The 18989-nt window shown below is 44.5% G+C and overlaps 1 protein-coding gene across 1 annotated transcript in view; it reads left to right on the top strand.

Moving 5' to 3' along the window:
• mei4 (meiosis-specific, MEI4 homolog (S. cerevisiae)) overlaps positions 1 to 16492 on the top strand; it is a 40473-nt gene extending 23981 nt beyond the window's left edge. Inside the window, exon 5 of the mRNA XM_026308164.1 lies at positions 16226 to 16492. Within this exon, the coding sequence (XP_026163949.1) occupies positions 16226 to 16492 (267 nt within the window). The remainder of the gene's footprint in view (positions 1 to 16225) is intronic.
• The last annotated feature ends 2497 nt before the right edge of the window (positions 16493 to 18989 follow it).

Here is an 18989-nt window from a genome sequence, read left to right as displayed (position 1 = left end):
AGTGTATTTTCAGTGATGCATGTAGGCGTTCAGGTTCTGTTAACCCTTCACTCTTACTGATGACAGAACGTCGAGGTTCACTGGTTTGTCTTTGTGGCCCCTCAGGATGAAGAGCGGCCCATGTTTGTTGCAGCAGTTCAAGATATTTTTGTGCTGTGAAAACTCAGCAGCCTTTTAATCCTGAACCAGAAACATGAACATGTTTTAAGAGTCAATAAAGATAAAACAATAAAAAGATAAAATAATAGAAGGTACTTGTTCTCTTGCACCACTACCACCTCTAATACAGTGGAAACCCTGAAACTGAAGGACGTGGTGCATTTTACACTAAAACCTGTTGCAAAAACAGTTTCACAACAGAAAGTAAAGAAAAACTTCAAAGCAGCATCTGTAAAAAGGAAAAGGGAGGAAAAATGAAAGGACTTTAAAGCAGTTCATTTATTTTAAAAACATCCTGGATGGTGTTGGCCTGAAACTACTAGTTTCAACTGATGCAGGTAATTTAGCAGCCAATATAGAATAATAATATAATCGTATCATTTTCTCCAGCTGGTGGTCATGGGAGCAGATCGTTCCCTTCTGTCCGGAGACTCGTTGCTGACTCAGGCCTTAGTCTTTCAGAGCTGAAGCTTAGTGTCACGCTCGCCCATCACCAAGCCTCATTTCTCTGCTGTCGTTGGCATCATGGTACTCATGTTGAAACTGGCTTTGCTATTTTACAGGCATTTTAAAGAATTAGTCTTTTAGCAGGGAGACGCTGTAGAGTTGGAAATGATGCCAGTGTTAAAGCTAATATTGCTCCATGTGCAGTAGGCGGTGTGATCTTTGTATAGATATTTGCTAATGATGAGCTGATTGGCTTGATCAGAAACTGGTTTTTCTTGTGCACACAGTAAACTGAGGATTTCTCTGAACGTTGAGTGTGAAGCTGCCATGATAAATGAGAGCGCGAGTGTTTCAAGGACTTTTGTAGTAGTGAGTGGAGGCGTTGGACTCATGAGTACGGTATCAGGGCCCCGTCTGACATAGATCCTCAGAGAAGCTGCAGCTCGGTACCACTGTCCTTGAGCAGCGCAGCATACAGATAAGCTGTGCCATCTGGGCGCCGGTGGTTCTGTCAGGGGCCGTCACAGTCGGCGGTATGCAGCGAACAGCTACTGCCCCTCAGGAAAATCCAGCAATAACCCTAAACCACTGCACAGTATAAATCTGACTCCATTACTATGCACTCTCAGTGGTTACTGCCCCAGGTCTGTGTTTTGTTCACACTGTGGGTGCTCTGTGCATAGCTGTGTCGTCTTCTGCCATATTTTCTTACACAAGCTCAGCGGGGAGCTTTCATTAAGAGAAAACACATTCATCAACTAATTTACTCGCTCAGGTTCATCATGCAGGGTTAAACTAATGTGGTTTTTCTTAATGTGGCCCAGTGGTATTGGAGGAGTGGGTCGGAAGGGTTCAGATCCTCCCACTCTCTGGGTCAGGTCAGGTCAGGTCTGAACTCATAGGTTCAGATGAGGCTGCTCAAAGAGGTGTGCAACTCTAAAAGCTTCCTACTAAGTTGATATAAGGAACTCTCTGCTTGTCAGATCTGGACTTTTTTATCGTCTCACAGATGATCAATGAATCATAAAACACAGATTTGTCACATAAGAAGGTGGATTCTGATCCAGTATAATTATTTTAGCACTGCCTCACATTATTGGTTTTCTTCTGACAGAATAAGATCAATTGGAACTTGGTTCTGCATTTGTACTCCCTGTATAACATGTTATAAGTGAATCATTTGGTGTATTGATCAGAACCCTTGTTTTCAGCCTGTCGTTGGTCTGCAGAAGTGTCTGTGTGCAGTGGGACGGTGCGGTGGCCTTCCTGGTTAACCTTCCACTTCAGCCTCATTTGGTGTGAGATCCCATGAAACTTCTGCGTGTTATTGTCTCATTAGGATGATGTGATTGGTTTCAGAGCCAGCCTTTGTCTAGGATGATTGCCCTTAATCATATTAAGTTTGTCTTGGGGATATTAAATTTGGATTTGTGGTGATGAATGAGTTTTCAGGGCTGAAGCCAGAGGAAATGAGCGGTGCAGCTGATCCCTTTAAATGCCACTGCCAGCTCAATTTGCCCTCTTTTGGCTCTGCTGCCCTCAGGGGAGAATTTTTGCTCAGTAAAATTTCATCTTCATATATGAGAGCGGCCGGTTCCTTCATTTTTGTTGCAGAGCTGGTTTGTGCGATGCTCGATAGGAACGTCTGCCTCAGATGAGGTGGATTCCTTCTGAACAGTTGTGAGTTCAGCAGCGTGTTATTTACGGGAGAAAGTCTGAGGGTGATGTGCTGAGGAAGTGGCTGCAGTGAGGGCACATCCCACTGAACTTACAGAAAAATATTTAGGGGACTAGAGAATCACAGCATCTGCTAAGTGCAGTTCAAGGTCTAGTCAGTTTTACTGCCTGATGAAGAGCCTGTTGCTCAAAGTCTGAATCAGAATTAACTTTGGAGCTGGTAGGAAGCTTCTTTCTGCGCTCTCCAACACCGAGTCCCGGACTTGGACTCACCTTGTTTTGGTTCCACACACTCCAGATGAACAAAATCAGAAATAAACTCACTTTGTGTACTTTCTTTGTACACAGATAGAGCTGCGACAGTTAGTCGATTTATTGATTTGTTATCCAACTGAAAATTATTTGGCAGCTACTTTGACCGTTAAATAATTTTCTCATTATCATGCAAGCTGAAAATTTCTGGTTCCAGATTCTCAGATGTGGGAAGTTTCTTCTTCTTTTTTTTTTGTCATACCTGATTGGTTTTAACTGAAGACATCTAAAGACGTCTCCTATTGACAGAACAGTCAACAAAACAATAAGGCAATAATTTGTGGTGTTTACCTGTTTGACCTGCCTTGTTCTTACCTACAGTGTTAGAGCACAGACTGAAACGATGCTCCTCAGTGTGTGTCAGATTATATGGCTGACATGTTGAAGAGAGCAACAATAGCCTGGACCAGTATACTGCAGTACAGTGGAGTCCAGTATACTCCAGTACAGTAGAGTACAGTATACTACAATATAGTACAATACAGTACAGTATACTACAGCACAGTAGAGTCTAGTATACTACAGTACAGTAGAGTACAATATACTACAGTATACTGCAGTACAGTAGAGTCCAGTATACTACAGTATACTCCAGTACAGTGGAGTCCAGTATACTCCAGTACAGTAGAGTACAGTATACTACAGTACAGTAGAGTACAATATACTACAGTACAGTAGAGTCCAGTATACTACAGTACAGTAGAGTACAATATACTACAGTATACTACAGTACAGTAGGGTACAATATACTACAGTACAGTAGAGTCCAGTATACTACAGTACAGTAGAGTACAATATACTACAGTATACTACAGTACAGTAGGGTACAGTATACTACAGTACAGTAGGGTACAGTATACTACAGTACAGTAGAGTCCAGTATACTACAGTACAGTAGAGTACAATAACTACAGTATACTACAGTACAGTAGGGTACAGTATACTACAGTACAGTAGGGTACAGTATACTACAGTACAGTAGAGTCCAGTATACTACAGTACAGTAGAGTACAATAACTACAGTATACTACAGTACAGTAGGGTACAGTATACTACAGTACAGTAGAGTCCAGTATACTACAGTACAGTAGAGTACAATAACTACAGTATACTACAGTACAGTAGGGTACAGTATACTACAGTACAGTAGAGTCCAGTATACTACAGTACAGTAGAGTACAATAACTACAGTATACTACAGTACAGTAGGGTACAGTATACTACAGTACAGTAGAGTCCAGTATACTACAGTACAGTAGAGTACAGTATACTACAGTACAGTAGAGTCCAGTATACTACAGTACAGTAGAGTACAATAACTACAGTATACTACAGTACAGTAGGGTACAGTATACTACAGTACAGTAGAGTCCAGTATACTACAGTACAGTAGAGTACAATAACTACAGTATACTACAGTACAGTAGGGTACAGTATACTACAGTACAGTAGAGTCCAGTATACTACAGTACAGTAGAGTACAATAACTACAGTATACTACAGTACAGTAGGGTACAGTATACTACAGTACAGTAGAGTACAATAACTACAGTACAGTAGAGTACAATAACTACAGTATACTACAGTACAGTAGGGTACAGTATACTACAGTACAGTAGAGTCCAGTATACTACAGTACAGTAGAGTACAATAACTACAGTATACTACAGTACAGTAGGGTACAGTATACTACAGTACAGTAGGGTACAGTATACTACAGTACAGTAGAGTACAGTATACTACAGTACAGTAGAGTACAATAACTACAGTATACTACAGTACAGTAGAGTACAGTATACTACAGTACAGTAGAGTACAATAACTACAGTACAGTAGAGTACAATAACTACAGTATACTACAGTACAGTAGGGTACAGTATACTACAGCACAGTAGAGTACAGTATACTACAGTACAGTAAGGTACAGTATACTACAGTACAGTAAGGTACAGTATACTACAGTACAGTAGAGTACAGTTTACTACAGTACAGTAGAGTCGTGTATACTACAGTACAGTAAAGTACTGACATTACCATTAACTACAGTTGTATATTAGTCTTTTTTAATTTATGGAAGCAGCAGTAAACATCAAATCTGCGTGTTAACGACACTTCATGGTCTCCGTGAGACCGAGCTCCATCCGAGCCTGGTTGTCATAGTAACACAGATGTGTAACAGTCAGGTATAGTGGCTGTCAGAGCAGCAGTGGGAAGATTTATCCTTTTAAACATTTAAAAAAATAAATAATAATGTGCATGTCTGTAGTGTTCTCAGAGACCTGCTGAGAGAATGCCAAACAGCCTCTCACCTGCATCTGTTTGGTTCTGCAGCTTTTTGTCCTTACTCACCAGCTCGGCTCTGGTCCTCAGGGGGAAGAAAACCAATAAGACACCTTCGCAGGAAAACAAATGACGACAGTTATAGTTTTCTTCCTGCTGTACAGCTTTGTATGAAGCCCACGGAGCAGCAAGAACAAAAGCATCGTCTGGTAGCAGTCAGTGCTGATAAAGCTGCAGTCTCACACCGGTGTTCACGCCGACTACACTGGCACTTCAGCTGCGGTTCAATTTCTCATGCTCAGACAGGCAGAAAACAACCGTACGCAGTTGTTCTCTTCTTGTAGTTTGTACAGGTGTGTTTGGTCCGGTTGAACCTGTTGACCTTTGCTCTCAGACTATTTAGTGGGCGAGTTAGTTTTTCTCTTCATTTGATTTGGTTGCGTTTGAAAATGTTGTGTGTTGCATTTTGTTTTTCCTTCTGCAGGTGAAGAAATGAAACGAAGAAAGGAGCAGGTAGTAGTTTTGACTGTACACGTCCATTTCTTCAGTTTTTATGTTAGTAGGTCTGCTGGTAATTGGGCTGTAGTTCTGATTCTAAAATGAAAAAACTACATTTTCAGGCTTTAATCATCTTTTTGAATTTAAACAAAATCTGAATCAGTACGTGGGTTGTGTTTAAATTCATTTGAAGAAATGAGGCTTGACTGTGTGGATGTTTTGATCATATGGGTTTTCTGGTTTATGTGTTTTTCAATTAACAAGCTGAAAGTTTTTGGTGAATTTGAGAAGAGTTGGTAAAATAAAACATGGGTCACTGAGCTTTGTCCACGGGTGTTATTTCCTATTTAAGGCTGTGACGAGAGAACGGACTGAGCACCCACTCTGGACCACCGTGGCATTTCTCTGCTGCTCCCGCCTGGTGGGCTGCCATTTGTTGTTTTGCTGAATGAATTTGTGTCTGCTGACCCACATGAGTCCTGCAGTGGGTTTATCAGCGGCCGGGGGAATAGAAAAGGTTACCAGGCTCCCGTCTGTCCGAGGAGGCTGCAGCCACACCAGGAGTCACCTGAGAACTCCTGTTATTTTAACAGTGACCAACACAGTGACTGATACACACCACAGATTAGCCTGAGGTGCAGTATTTTTACTGTAATTATCTAGTAATACACACTTCAGGTATGCTTTTTGCTCTAAACACTGTGTACGGTATGAGAGAGAAAAGTGCTTTGCTGCTATCTCTGGAATTGTCACTTTTGTATTTTTCAAGCATTTTCTGTGGACAGTTTCTTTTTTTTACATCTTTTGTGTGGAAGCTCTAGTGGCGTCTGTGGTGATGGCTTCATTAATTAGCATTCTTTGGCTTTCTGGTTGCCTGTTGTCTTGTCTCTATCTGTCATCTTCCTCCCACAGTGCTCGCCTGTCTCAGCTTCCACTAAAATAATCCACCGCATCCAACAATCTGCTTGATCTTTGGTGTCACGCTCATCCTGTGGATTTGGGTAGATAATTGTAGAGCCGTGCTCGCCGGGTTGGGTCGCGGTGCGTGATTGGTGGGAAATATATACGGTTTAGTGATCATTGCGGTCTCAGCAGGGTTCATGTCTGCATCCAGGAGCCCAGACAGTGGGGATATACCCTTCTTTTCTCTCTCTGCACTGTGTGACTCTTAATGGACAGGAGCATTATTTAACATGATCCACTGTCGGTTAAATGTGCCTCACATAAATGCAGCTCTAGCAGGCAGTTTGAGTAATGGCTACCAGCGTCGCACAGTCATATTCATAATGGCTTTGGCATTTTGTGTTGAGCTACTATCTGACTGGCCTACAGATCTGCTAAGAATTAACTTCCATCATCCTGTGGAGACGTGCACACGCTGTGGTTTGTCAGTAATGTTAAGTCTGCAGAGTGGCTAATATTTGGCTGTCACTGCTGGAGAAAATGTTAAATTAATTGAGCCAATATTTGGGCCGGTCTGCGTCACTGCCAAGTACATTTAAAGAGCAGGATTCTGGCCCAGAACAAAATGAATTTTGGCAGAATTGATAAAACGTCCTGCATTAGAATCTAAACTATGACTAAGCAGAGACAGAGACCGTCTCCCAGAGTCTTTCCTGCATCCACTTGCACCAAATACTGATCATTTTAGCAGTGAAGCAGTAAAATCAGCAGAGTGTGATTGAATTGTTTGTGCTCCAGAGAAAAGTCACTAAAACTGTTCTCTGAAGTGATGGAGGCCCCAACAAATCCCTCGCTGTCTTCAGGATGACGGGACAGTGAGAACAGATGGCGTCTCTGGGCGTCCGTACATAGGAAGAACCATCCTCGCCAAGTCAGCTGTAAAAAATATCTGTGGTGAATTTGACGCTGATGGTGCGATGTGGATCTGTTACATGCTAAGTTGTGCAGACCAGAACGACGTGGAGTCCGGGCTGTCACTGCACCATGTGGGTTTGGTTGAAGCGAACTGAAGCTGGTATTTTACGACATATTTGTGTTGTGTGTGTCTGCTCGATGCTGTAGCAGGAATGTTAGTCCAACATTCACCGTCTGGAGAAAGGTATCAGGCTGTTCAGTGTCTGTGTAATTGGAGCTAAAACCATCATGTTTATCAGGGCGACTTTGATTATTGATCTGTAAAATATATTTAGAGTTTAGTTTATAAAATGTCAGAGAGTCCTACTAAAACCCCAGAGTTCAGTTTTCAGATGTTCACAGCAGATTCTGGCACCAGGTGGTGTTTGACATTTTGACTTGTTGAACAACTTCAGTAATTAATAGATCAGATCTTTGGAAATGAATTGGGTTGATTATTTGATTACCTTTAACAACTTCAGACCTAATAACACAGTCAATGAGCCCCGAGCTAAAGGGAATAAATTGCACAGTTAGTTTTAATTCCCTGCGGCTCTTGATCAACTGTTAATATTGATGATGTTAAGCTTAAAACATGCTCGTTCTCGGCTTTACATAATTAAAAAGTAATGCCCAAAACTTAGTGACCATGGCAGATCTGTAGTGTGAAATCCCCAGCGCTCGTGTTTGCAGGTGTGCAGTCACGGTCGGCTTCCTTCTGGAACAAACGGCTCGATGACAGACAGTGATTGGTGAGGTGACCCGCTCTCGGCGTGGTGAGCCGAGCTCCGAGCTCCGCTCGGCTGCACCTGACTGATCTGAAGAACGATCAGATTAAAGGGAAAGGCAGAGAAATTGATGGACAATTAGCTGAGGATCAAAGTCGTCCTCTATCCTCAAAGCACAGCGCTCTCATTAGTGGTTTAACCAGGTGAGGAAATGAGACCGGTTGATGAAAGTCACTTTATAAAACTAAACAGTCGGAGCCTCAGTGGAGCTGCTGTCAAACTCACATGGTTCAAGTCATGCATGAGTGCACAAATACACCTCAGACATACAAAACAGCCTTTTAACATTCCCCGTGTCCATCACATGGATTCATGTGTAATTAGGCCTCTCCAAAATCCGATTTTCTCAGTAAAAACATGGAGAAATAATGTTGGGGATCTTTGATCTCCCTCCTGTTTTGTTCCTCGCTCGGTAATTTCATGTGATTGTTTGTTTGAAAGACTTTTCTGTAGCTTTCCAGGTAACAGCACTTTTGTGGAGAGATGATGTCTGGTAATCTGCACGTTGGTTTGAAAAATAAATAAAACATCCGGTCGGTGTGTATAGATCAATGGAAGAGCAGAGAAGAACAGAGCAGACTTAAATGAAACTATTCTGTGGGTGTAATAACATGGAAAACTTAAAATGTGCATCTCATAAGAGATTTCAGGAAAGACTTTTGGCGTTTAGATTCAGATCTTATAGGTCCCAGGAGGGAGATTCACATCACAGCGGTGCAGTAAACAGTCTGAAGAGTTAGGAACCACAGCAAAGAGCTGTTTCAAATAATAAGCAGTGGTGTTTATGTACTTTATGGTTCCTTGGCCATATACCAGACCTGGACACTGTGCAGGAAGCTGGGTGATGTCATGTGGGTTTTTAATGTTGAGCTAAACAGTCAGTTTGGCCTTGTGGTCCAGATCTCAGCTCCACTGAACGCTGCACTGATTGTCCTCCCAGCTCACACACCGGCAGGAATAAAACAAGTGGCTGTCACACTTGGTGCTGGTTTTATTTCCCAGCACTCCACAGTGGACACCGGTTTGGGTCGGGCCATCACTGGGCTGATAACATGTGGCCTGAACTCTGTAATAAAGCTCTTTATTATTTGTACCGTTACAGCAGCAATGCCTGCCAGGTCTGGTCCCTCAAGTCTCTCTAGAACCAGCAGCAAGAGGCACTGGAATGACAGACTTGAGTTCAGAGCCCACATGTTACGGCTCACTGCTCAACAGTGAGATTTACACAGTGACAGTAAATGCATCAGGTAGAAACAGGCAGCAAGTGTGCAAGACAAGACGAGCATTGATAATCATGTCAATAATACAATAATATTCACTCGCCTGCTCGACTGCTCATGTTCCTCCACCTGCTGCTCCGACTCAATTTAATTATCACTAATAGAAACGATGACCGAGCTTTAGAGGTAAAACTATGTTTTATTATCCTGGAGTTGTCCTTTCAGATCTGGTTAGTGCGTACAGCAGTAAAAGAAGAGAAGGGTCAGAGTTAAAGGTCTGCTCCATCAAATCGTTCCGAGGGCGCCAACAGTAAATATTGTGGTTTGGTCTCTGGGGAACCTCTGCTGTCATATCGGGCGTCTCCTGTCGACACATGCGACAGAACTGACCTCCTGTCTGTAACTGTCACGGCACCATGAGAGCATTTAACAAAGAAGAAAATGATTATCCGACCCGGCGGGGCCTTTGTCAGGTCTCTGATAGTCACATAAACCTCAGGAAAACAAAGGGGATGCAGGGATTTTGTGTTTCGTGTCTGTTTCAAACAGACCAACCTGTGTCCTTCCACCTCCCCGGGCAGTCTAGGTGTCAGGATATGAACGCCGGCTTGGATGAGATTGGATCGATTTTCTGTCTGTTGAATCAGCGGGTTGTCAGCAGACCGCCTTGAAGGAACTGGTCGGAGGGAGAAATAAAACACTGCGAGACAAAGGCAGAGAGACAGAGGGGAAATCAATTGTCTTCTGTGGGCTAACGTGCGGGGAGGGCCGTGTGGAGTGCACCGCGGTCACGTCCACGTCAACAGTCATTAGTCCGCTGCAGTTTAAAGGAGAGCGGACGGCTGGACTCCACAGGTACGAGGTACCACCTGTCGTGGAGTCGGTTTTTACAGCAGCAAGAGCAAAATAAAAAAAAGCTCTTATTGATAAGTTAGTGATGTGAGCACTAAGATTAAATCACATCTTCTCTTACTGTGTTGGCTTTTGTAAAAACAAGATTCTACTAACTAGCAAGAAGTGATTTATCAGTAGAAAGTTACTCAACAGCAGTTTTACTTCTGACATTTCTGCAGCTTCACACTTCAGTCCAGTCCAGAGACAGACACTGGACTTTTTACTGCGCCCCGTGTGTCTGACAGCTGCAGTTCCTTTTCCAGTGACAGTTTTTCATCCCCTTCCTGTCCAGAGAAAACTTCAAACATATGAGATATGATGCACTGCTGCAGATGAAGTTATCCACAGTTTATAAAGTACGCCAGACTGGTCCAAGCTTTAAATACTACTGCAGTAATGTTCAGAATGTACATGAATACAACAGGTTCAGTTTTACTGCAGAATGAGTACTGATATTTAAAGTACATTTTTCTAATACTTGACAAGTATTGTTTGAATGAAGGACTACTTGTGGGGGGTACTTTCAGTGTGGTACTGCTTGTTAGTGCAGGAGAGGACCTGAGCAGTTTAACCACTGGAGGATTGTGATATTGGCGTGATTGATTATTGATCAGACACGTGTACACGTCTGCGTCAGGAGGATGTGGACCGGCTGTGTGTTGTTTGATTTGGAGGACTTGCTGAGACCATCACGTCACCCAGACTAATGTGTAAGTGACCCGAGCACTAAAGCAAGAAGCTGATGTTTCCTATAGCTGAGGCTTGTTGTCCGTGACGTTCTCAATGTGCTTGTTATTAGCAGAAACAATCACTGGTGTCTTTGGAAGGACCAGTAGAACGGGTGGAGCGGGTGGAGCTGTTGGACTAAGTTTAGACATCACAAATAAAAACACTGACTTCAGCTTTCGAAGCTGCTTCACACGTGAAGGGCAGAAAAATGGTCCCCAGACTGGACCTGGCAGTTGTTCTGGGTAGAACTTGATGAAGTGGCGTTTCGGCTCATCACGGGCCCAGTTTCTGCTCTTTCAGGTGCTAATCCAGGCCCGGCTGAACCGACGGTGAAGAGCAGGCTGAAGTTTCTTTTCCACTCCGGTGACAAATCAATCTCTGTCCTTGATCAGTAAATTGCTGCCCTTCACACTCCCAGTCGAGCACAGCTTCATTATGTGCTCTGCTTTCGCTGCCTCGCCACGCCGCTCCCTCGTTTACCGACCTCTTCTCTTCTTTCTCTGCCTTTTGCTTTTACTCTGAAGCTCATTTCTTTCAAAATACCTTTCCTTCCCCTTAGCGTCTTCTTTTCTCTTTGGTATTGCCCTGTCTCCTCTCCATCTTTGTGCCTGTTACCCCTTCTTCTACAGCACCCATGTGTTACACAACATAGAGAAATCCCCTTTAGAGGAAAAGGTGCTGACACAAACCCGGAAGTGGCTCCACCAGAATTACAAACAGCAGTAAAAGCGGCGAGTCATCGAAGGTTGAGAGCTAATTAGCAGCATTTACCAGCCATCAAAGACTCGTGGTAATTAGCACCTTGATGTGTGAGAGGTCAAATCATCTGGGCCCAAAGTGAAGGGAGAGTTTAGCGATGAAAATATAAGGACGTGTGGTGGACAGAGACGCCGCTCAAACACAGGCAGGGACTTCTGGGATGTTTCTGTGTGTCTGCTCCATGTGCCAGCAGGCAGCATGGTGTTGCTCTAAAAGCCTCAGCACCGAGGCAGTGAAAGCATATCTGGGCAGGGTGGCCTGGCTCTATGGACACGAGAAGTGGTATTGATCTTCTTGGTGAATAAACATATTTTCCAATACACTGATCTGTTCTTTTAATGGCCTGTAAAGATTCACAGCCAGTTGGTACATTTCTGACTCCAGCTTCTTAAAGTTGAAGATGATTTCCTCTTGCTCTGTGTTTCATATGCTGACAGACGTTTTATTGACCAAAGGATTAATCGATCGGGAAAAGAACTGGCTCATTAATAAATACAGATTATTAGTAGCAGCTGTTTTCATTGATTACTCATAGGGTTTAAACTTTGAAGCAGCTTTCTCGAAGTGTTCCGTCGGCCCATTGTTTCCATCCTATCTGTCTTCATTGTCGTGTTTTGTTCCGCTTGAGAAACTCCAATCTCCTCAGAGCGCGACTCCTCTCCGTCGGCCGCAGGCTCAGCTCGCCTGTGGTCCAGTCAGAACAGTAACAGCTCCAGGTTTAATCAAACGGACGATTAAATCCCATTCAGGGCCCGGCTTTATGATCTCAGAGCAGCTGATGCTATCTGGGTCCTGATGCTTCAGGCCGGCTTGCTGCATACAGATCCAGGCGGTTCTCCCTCCCAGCACCCAGGTCCCCGGCCAAGGTCAGACCCCAGCAGTGGTAGTTTACAGGGTCCCCCCACTGGGACGAGGACCTTCTTTTTATTTGCACATTTCTGCATGAGCCCAAAGTGCGAAATGCTCGTGGGTTTTTATTCCTCTGTTGTCGATGCTGGAGCATCAATTCCCATTTCTGCCTTCAAACCACCGTGATGAGACTTCATGTAATGATGGTTAAGTTTGATTGACTGCGTTTCGATGGAGAAAGTGCTGATGGGATTTCACAGTGACCCTTCTGACCCTGCTCATCGACTCTGGCAGATGTTAACGCATTAAAATGTGACTCCTCCATCCATTCTGTGAACTCGTGGTAATAATCTCTCCTCGTTATTCATTTCTATGTGTAGAACAAAATTTCTGACAGTTGTTTTTCAGAATCCATTAAGCAGTAGTCACTGTTCTTGGTGAGATAAAGTAATTATAACTCACGGTCCATGTGCTGGCCTTTTCTGGGACTTTCAGGTCCATCTCTTGGTTTTCAGCGGCGGATGCCGATTGTTGAGTTGAGCCAGAGAATTAACCCTCATGTAGGCCTGCAGCTATTTTCACCATTTGATTAGTGTTTGTCTGTAAAATGCTACAGAATGGAGTAACATGCACATTATAGTTGACATCTTATATTTATGTGTCACATTTTCCTGTTTAATTCTGAAAATCATGTCTGTGGATTAACCAGAGCTACTGTCGTGTAATGTTTGAATATATGAAGTGACGCACACACACACACACACACACACACACACACACACACACACACACAGCATTAAAATCACCACCTTATTGATGTCGAATGGAAACAGGCCTCGCCCCTTAAGCTGAACTGCATCAATGAGATACTTGACTAAGCCTCCTTAAAACCCGTCCTGAGCCTCTCCGTTGTGTATTTTAAGGTTTCCCACTTTGTTGTTGCGTTGAGCCCAAAGCAGAGCTGAGACTAAGCCTCACAGAGCTGCTGGCTTGGCTTTGTCTCTTACTGTCATTATTCAGGCTGTGTTCAGCAGCTGCAGCTAAGTCCTCGTGCTGCTCCACCAGCTCAACAGGCAGCACCTACATGACAATTATGAAAATTAATGACGTAATTTCACTTCTGTTCAGCTACTTCCATCGTTGGTGAGGAAGAACCATGTGAGCCAGGTCAGCGGTGTGGCTCCCTGCTGGGTTTCTAATAGTTTCTGGACAACAGTGGAGGTCTACGGCTCAGACCCATAAGCTGAACCAGGTCCTGTTAGGTCCAAAGTTGGTTTTATAAGAGAAGGTTGTCAGGTCCTCGGTGGCTGCAGTATTTTTATCTGTCACCTCCCCGGTGGTCGGCTTGTTGCTGTTTGTTTTCTATCCAGATGCTCCATCACAGCTCCCGCTAGATTCTCGTTCCACTTATCGACTTTCGCTGCCCATTGAGTCCTGCTCTGTGACTTCATACATTTCTTGGGCATGTGAGCTCTTGACAGGTCGGAGATTAAAGCAGAATATCCTGGATGACATTCACGTATAGAAATAAACAGCTGGACAGAAAAGCTAATGAATCAGCTCTGTGGTTGTTTCAGTGCAGTTTGATGTGGAGAAACACTCGTTCTAAGATAAATCCTTTCTAAGACAGCCCGTTTCCTCTGGTCGTGCTGGATTTCGATGTCTGTTTGCAGTCACGTTGCTGTTTTTTAAGATGCCGTCTCTTTTGACTTTGTGTTTCTCCTGATGGAAGTGTGTATTTTCAGCGTGTACAATATTTCTATGTTTTAAAAATGTTTGAATCAAATCTCAGCTTCTAAATGTCCTGGTGTTAAAGCTCAGACACACTGTCAGTATTTTTCTGTGGTTGCTGTTTGGTTCTGTTCCTGCTCTAGAGCCTGAACCACAGACAGACTGGAAATCAAATGCATTCAGTTCAGCAGTTAATAGGAAACACAAGCTACAGCTGGTCAGTCCTACCCAGCAGGTCTGTAATAAATCCTCCTTTATGAAGGTGACGATGTTCAGTTTTTATTCCGACTCTTTGTGAGGTTTGATCCTTTTGGGAGCCGTTGTGTCGGTCCACCTCATTTCTAACAACGAGGCTACGCTAAATTTTCGAAGCCCAGTGATTTACAGAGACGCTGCAGTCTTTGCTCCCCGTGTGCGGCCAGATGGAATATGTTCTTCCCATCTTGCTGACAGTTGCTGCAGCAGAAAGTGTGAAAATCTGAGGCCTCCGTGTCAAAGTACCTGGCACACGGCGTCTCGGCAGAGCTGCAGCATATACAGTCCTGACTTCACAGTTCAGAATAAATTCAACACATGAGAGGGACCTGTTATCACACTCACCGACTGACGGGTCTTTTAATAAACCCTTATCACTAGGCAGTCATGTTGGTCTGTTCGTGTTTGTAATGCTGCTGAGGATTTGTTTGGATCAGGAATGTTTGGAAACACAACAATAAAACAGGCCCAAGTTTGGAATCATCAGCAGCTGAGACACCGAGTGTAAAAAGCTGGTTTTCAATCTGTGCCGGATGTTTTTGAGCTCCTGAGATTACAGACCACCTTAAAGACAACATCGCCTCTCCTCAGTGACCTGTGCACGATTGTACTTTCAAGAAAACTCAGTCTGTGCACGTCTTGCCTGAACTGTAAACACACCCAGCGTGGCAGCATGAAACTAAAAAGTGAAACTAAAGCTTTGTATTTTTTTCAGCCCAGACGCTTCATTGCTGATGTTTTAGTTTTCGGTGCCCAGGACACTTTGTCTGCAGAATGAGAGATCAGAGCGCTCAAACTGCTTAAAGCTTAAAGTTTCAGCTGCCGTTTAGGAAACAGCAGCGACTGTCAATAAACACAACACGGTGACATTTGGTGCAAAGAGCCGTGAAACTTATTTACTCCTGTGTAGTTAAATGGAAAAAGTGAATTAGGAGATGAAAAGAAAATGGTGTTTCAGCTCTCCAGAGCAGAGCGCTAAGTGACCCGTTCATCATGGGGCGCTGTGCTGTGTGTGTGTGTGTGTGTGTGTGTGTGTGTGTGTGTGTGTGTGTGTGTGTGTGTGTGTGTGTGTGTGTGTGTGTGTGTGTGTGTGTGTGTGTGTGTGTGTGTGTGTGTGTGTGTGTGTGTGTGTGTGTGTGTGCCAGGGTTTCAGGCCTGGTGGTTGTCATCATACTCTCTGAAGGTTTTACCCCAGAGAGTATGATGACAGCCATCTGCTGCTTGTTTTTCTGACACCTCACAGTCATGCACAGTCAGACACACTGAGATATAACCCTGAGAGGAGCCCAGACTCTTCTCATGCCGCCTCATCTTCAGTCCAGGATCAATCCAGTGTGGAGCTGTTGGAGCAGTTTCTTACCACCACCTCCCCCCATCAGTCACACCTCTCCTGTCTCTGTTGGATCAGCAGAACCCAGCCACCGTCCACTTTAGGACTTGCTTTATGCTGACATCTTGGCTGCAGTGCAGAGGAGCTGGTTGACCTTCGAGAGCAGGTGCAGAGCTTAGAGAGTTTAGAGCTGCTTGGAAATGTGGCTTGTATTTATTCAGACTAGTTGTCAGTGACAGCAGCCTCTCGTTTACAGACGTTTTCTCTAAATGTTCATGTTCCCCAGAGGAAGAAGCCTGCAGACTTTGGCCCCTGGTCTTTCCTGGGACTTTTCTGTTCCACCTCAATATTTCCACGTCCATCTGTTGTTGTTGTTGTTAATCACGTCATAGAACAATATCAATACACTACACGGTTCTAACGTTGGCATCACTTTCCAGGTGCAGGACAGTTCAGGGCTCGACCAGTTTCCTGTGGACCAGTATCAGAACGCGTGCCGCCTGTTCTGGATCCTGGAGGAGCTTGTGCAGAAATCAAAGGTACCGTGCGGGGCGCATGTGGGGTCGGAGCAGATGGGCTTCCTGACTGACTTGGAGCAGCGCGTCTTTCTTTTGTCAGATGAGTTTCCTTTGTTTTCCATCGGCATGTGGAGGATTCGAGGTCTCCTCACCTCCCCAGACAGTCAAGATCCTGCCAGGTGCAAGTGAACAGGCAGGCCACATGTGAGGGCTTCAGGGCTCGTTTCCAGTCCCCTGTCGGAGCTCTTCCCCTGGGTTGACTTCTCTCACAAAGCAGCCGTGAAGGTGTAGAGTTTGTGTCTTAGAGCTTCATGCTCACTGAAGAACATGTGTGGATGGATCTGCTCCTGAAATACTACAGTTTGTTAATAATAATAAATGTGTCTGAGTTGCTTCTGAAGAGTGGAAGAGCTTTAGCTGAGTCAGAAAGTACTGACGAACTGACGAACTAACACGTTGTTGGTTTTGGTCACTTCATCCTTGGAAATAAAAGTCTGAGATCATTCTGTAGTGGTCCAAGGCTGGGACATTAGCACATGCTGGCACTGAGACTGTGAAGTGATTCAGTCTAAACACGGACATGAAGAAAGCCCTGGACATGTGTGGGTTTGTTTTAACTCCCACAAACTCTCAATACTTGTCGCCAAAGCAGAGGTCTGTAAATAAAAACCCAGAACAGTCTCATCGTTGTTCATTCTGACGTTTATTGCATCTGTAACTGAGTAAGAACAAATGATGTCCCTGTCAGGAGACAGCGGCCTGGTTTATATTCCTGAGTGATAACTGAGGGTTATTGTGCTGCTGCTGCTGCAGAGCGAGCAGGAGACGTCTGCTCTGCGTTTCCTGCAACAGACGTGTGAGCAGCTTGTGAACTGTGACGCTTATTAACTGCTGGGGGGGAGAAACTTTTCAGAAGTGATGAAACGGTTTGCGATGCTGACTAATCTGTAATAACAACACAGTATGTGTAATTGTACATGTGGTGGGACACGTCTTGATTTGTTTCAATCCATGAAACACAGAAGCAACAGACGAGCAAGAAAGAACAGACGACACATTGTTAGTTTCTCATCACATCAGACCCACAGTTTCAGCTCCTGACCTGAAATAATTGAATTTAATTTAAAGAATGTTCACGTTGTTAATGTTCAAACATTTGGAAATTCATCTGCCTTTTAGTTTACATTATTTCCCAGCAGTGTCCAGTGCTGGCCTTGTAATGAACCCTCTCTAGAATGTCATATAGCAGCATTACAGTGGCATTAAATCAGTCTAACACTATGTGTCATCTGTCACTAAAACATCTTAGAGTCCTGGACAGGGACCCAGTACTTTCTCTGTGAGACAGACTTTAAGTCTTGGCATGTTTGGTTTTGACTGTAAATGAAATACAGACACTTTGTGGTGGTTTGTGTGTCTCTTTAGTTTGAGTGTAGAGGCAGCTCACTGTGCCGTGCAGAGCAGGAGAAGCAGCAGAGTCCTGCAGCAGATGGCCCCCACAGGGCCCTGATCTCAGCATCACGGAGCCGGTCTGGGATCACATGAAGACACTGAGACGGCCTGAGGACAGCCTACCTGCAGAGCACCTAGACCAACTGGACCCAGGAGAACAAAGGAGAACGTCACTTGGAATAGTTTCAGCTCTTCGTGGCATTATTTTGAAAAGTCTTTTAAGAAGTGCTTCAAAGTTTTGCCGAGCACAGAGAGAACCCAGGAGACACCACGTGCTGCTGGTTGTTAAATCTAACACAGTGGGCACATGGCGATAATTACAATTCACTCAGATTATCAAGTCTTTTATCAGCAACTCTTTTCAGCTTTTGGAGAGAAAATTAGGAAGGAGAAAAGTGTGAGACCAACAACAGGGTGGGGAGACATACTGTGCTGCACGCCTCCCAGGGGAAGTGACTCCCTGGCTTGTACAAGTATGAGACATGAAAATGGAAACCGTGGTAGACCTCTGCTGATGGATTCTGTTGGCATCTGTTTCCTAACGGTCAGAGCTCGGTGGCTTTTCATCATTCCCTGCTCTGCAGCGATGCTTTCTCCTCTGCTGCTTATTCGGCATGTGCAATAATGGCGCAGGTAAATATGTTTCCTGCTACGTCACGAATTACCGCCGGCTCCCGGGTCCCGGGTCCCGGCCGGGCCGATAGCCATCTCTCCCATTGTGTCTGCTGTGGTCGCTGCTCCTCTCTGTCTGTGATCTGCTCATCTTTCATATCCTGTCGAGAGCAAAGAGGGATGTGCTGTGCTTTAAAAGATAAAAATGGACTGCTCGTACGTGCGCTGAGGGTTAATGTGGTGCAGCGGAGAAGTGACCGTCTCATCGTGCTCGGGTTTGACGCGGCGACGTTTGGCGGGTTGCATCATCAGCAGAGAAACTGTAGGTTCATCAAACCCTTCCTGCCGCTGCAGGAACAGCTGCTCTCCTCACTGGGTCTCGGTGTCGTCTCTGGTTTTTATATGCCAGGGATGAGGTTCAGTGCTGGAAAAGGTCCCGGTCAGAGCTTGTACGTGCCAACCAGCTTCCCCTGTCCAGTGGTTTTGTTTCTTTTAGTTGGACCACGGGTTTGGTCACGTCTGACGGTGCAGGGCTGTGAAGTATCAGAACTTCTGAGCAATGAGGGACAAATCTTCCCATCACTGCTCAGACTTTTGTTTTTGTTTTGTCCTTCACTCAGAC

The sequence above is a fragment of the Mastacembelus armatus genome, unplaced genomic scaffold (genome assembly GCF_900324485.2).
Source record: "Mastacembelus armatus unplaced genomic scaffold, fMasArm1.2, whole genome shotgun sequence".
In the NCBI taxonomy this organism is placed as follows: Eukaryota; Metazoa; Chordata; class Actinopteri; order Synbranchiformes; family Mastacembelidae; genus Mastacembelus; species Mastacembelus armatus.
Note: the sequence above shows the minus strand (reverse complement) of the source record. Positions and strands in the feature narration are given on the sequence as shown.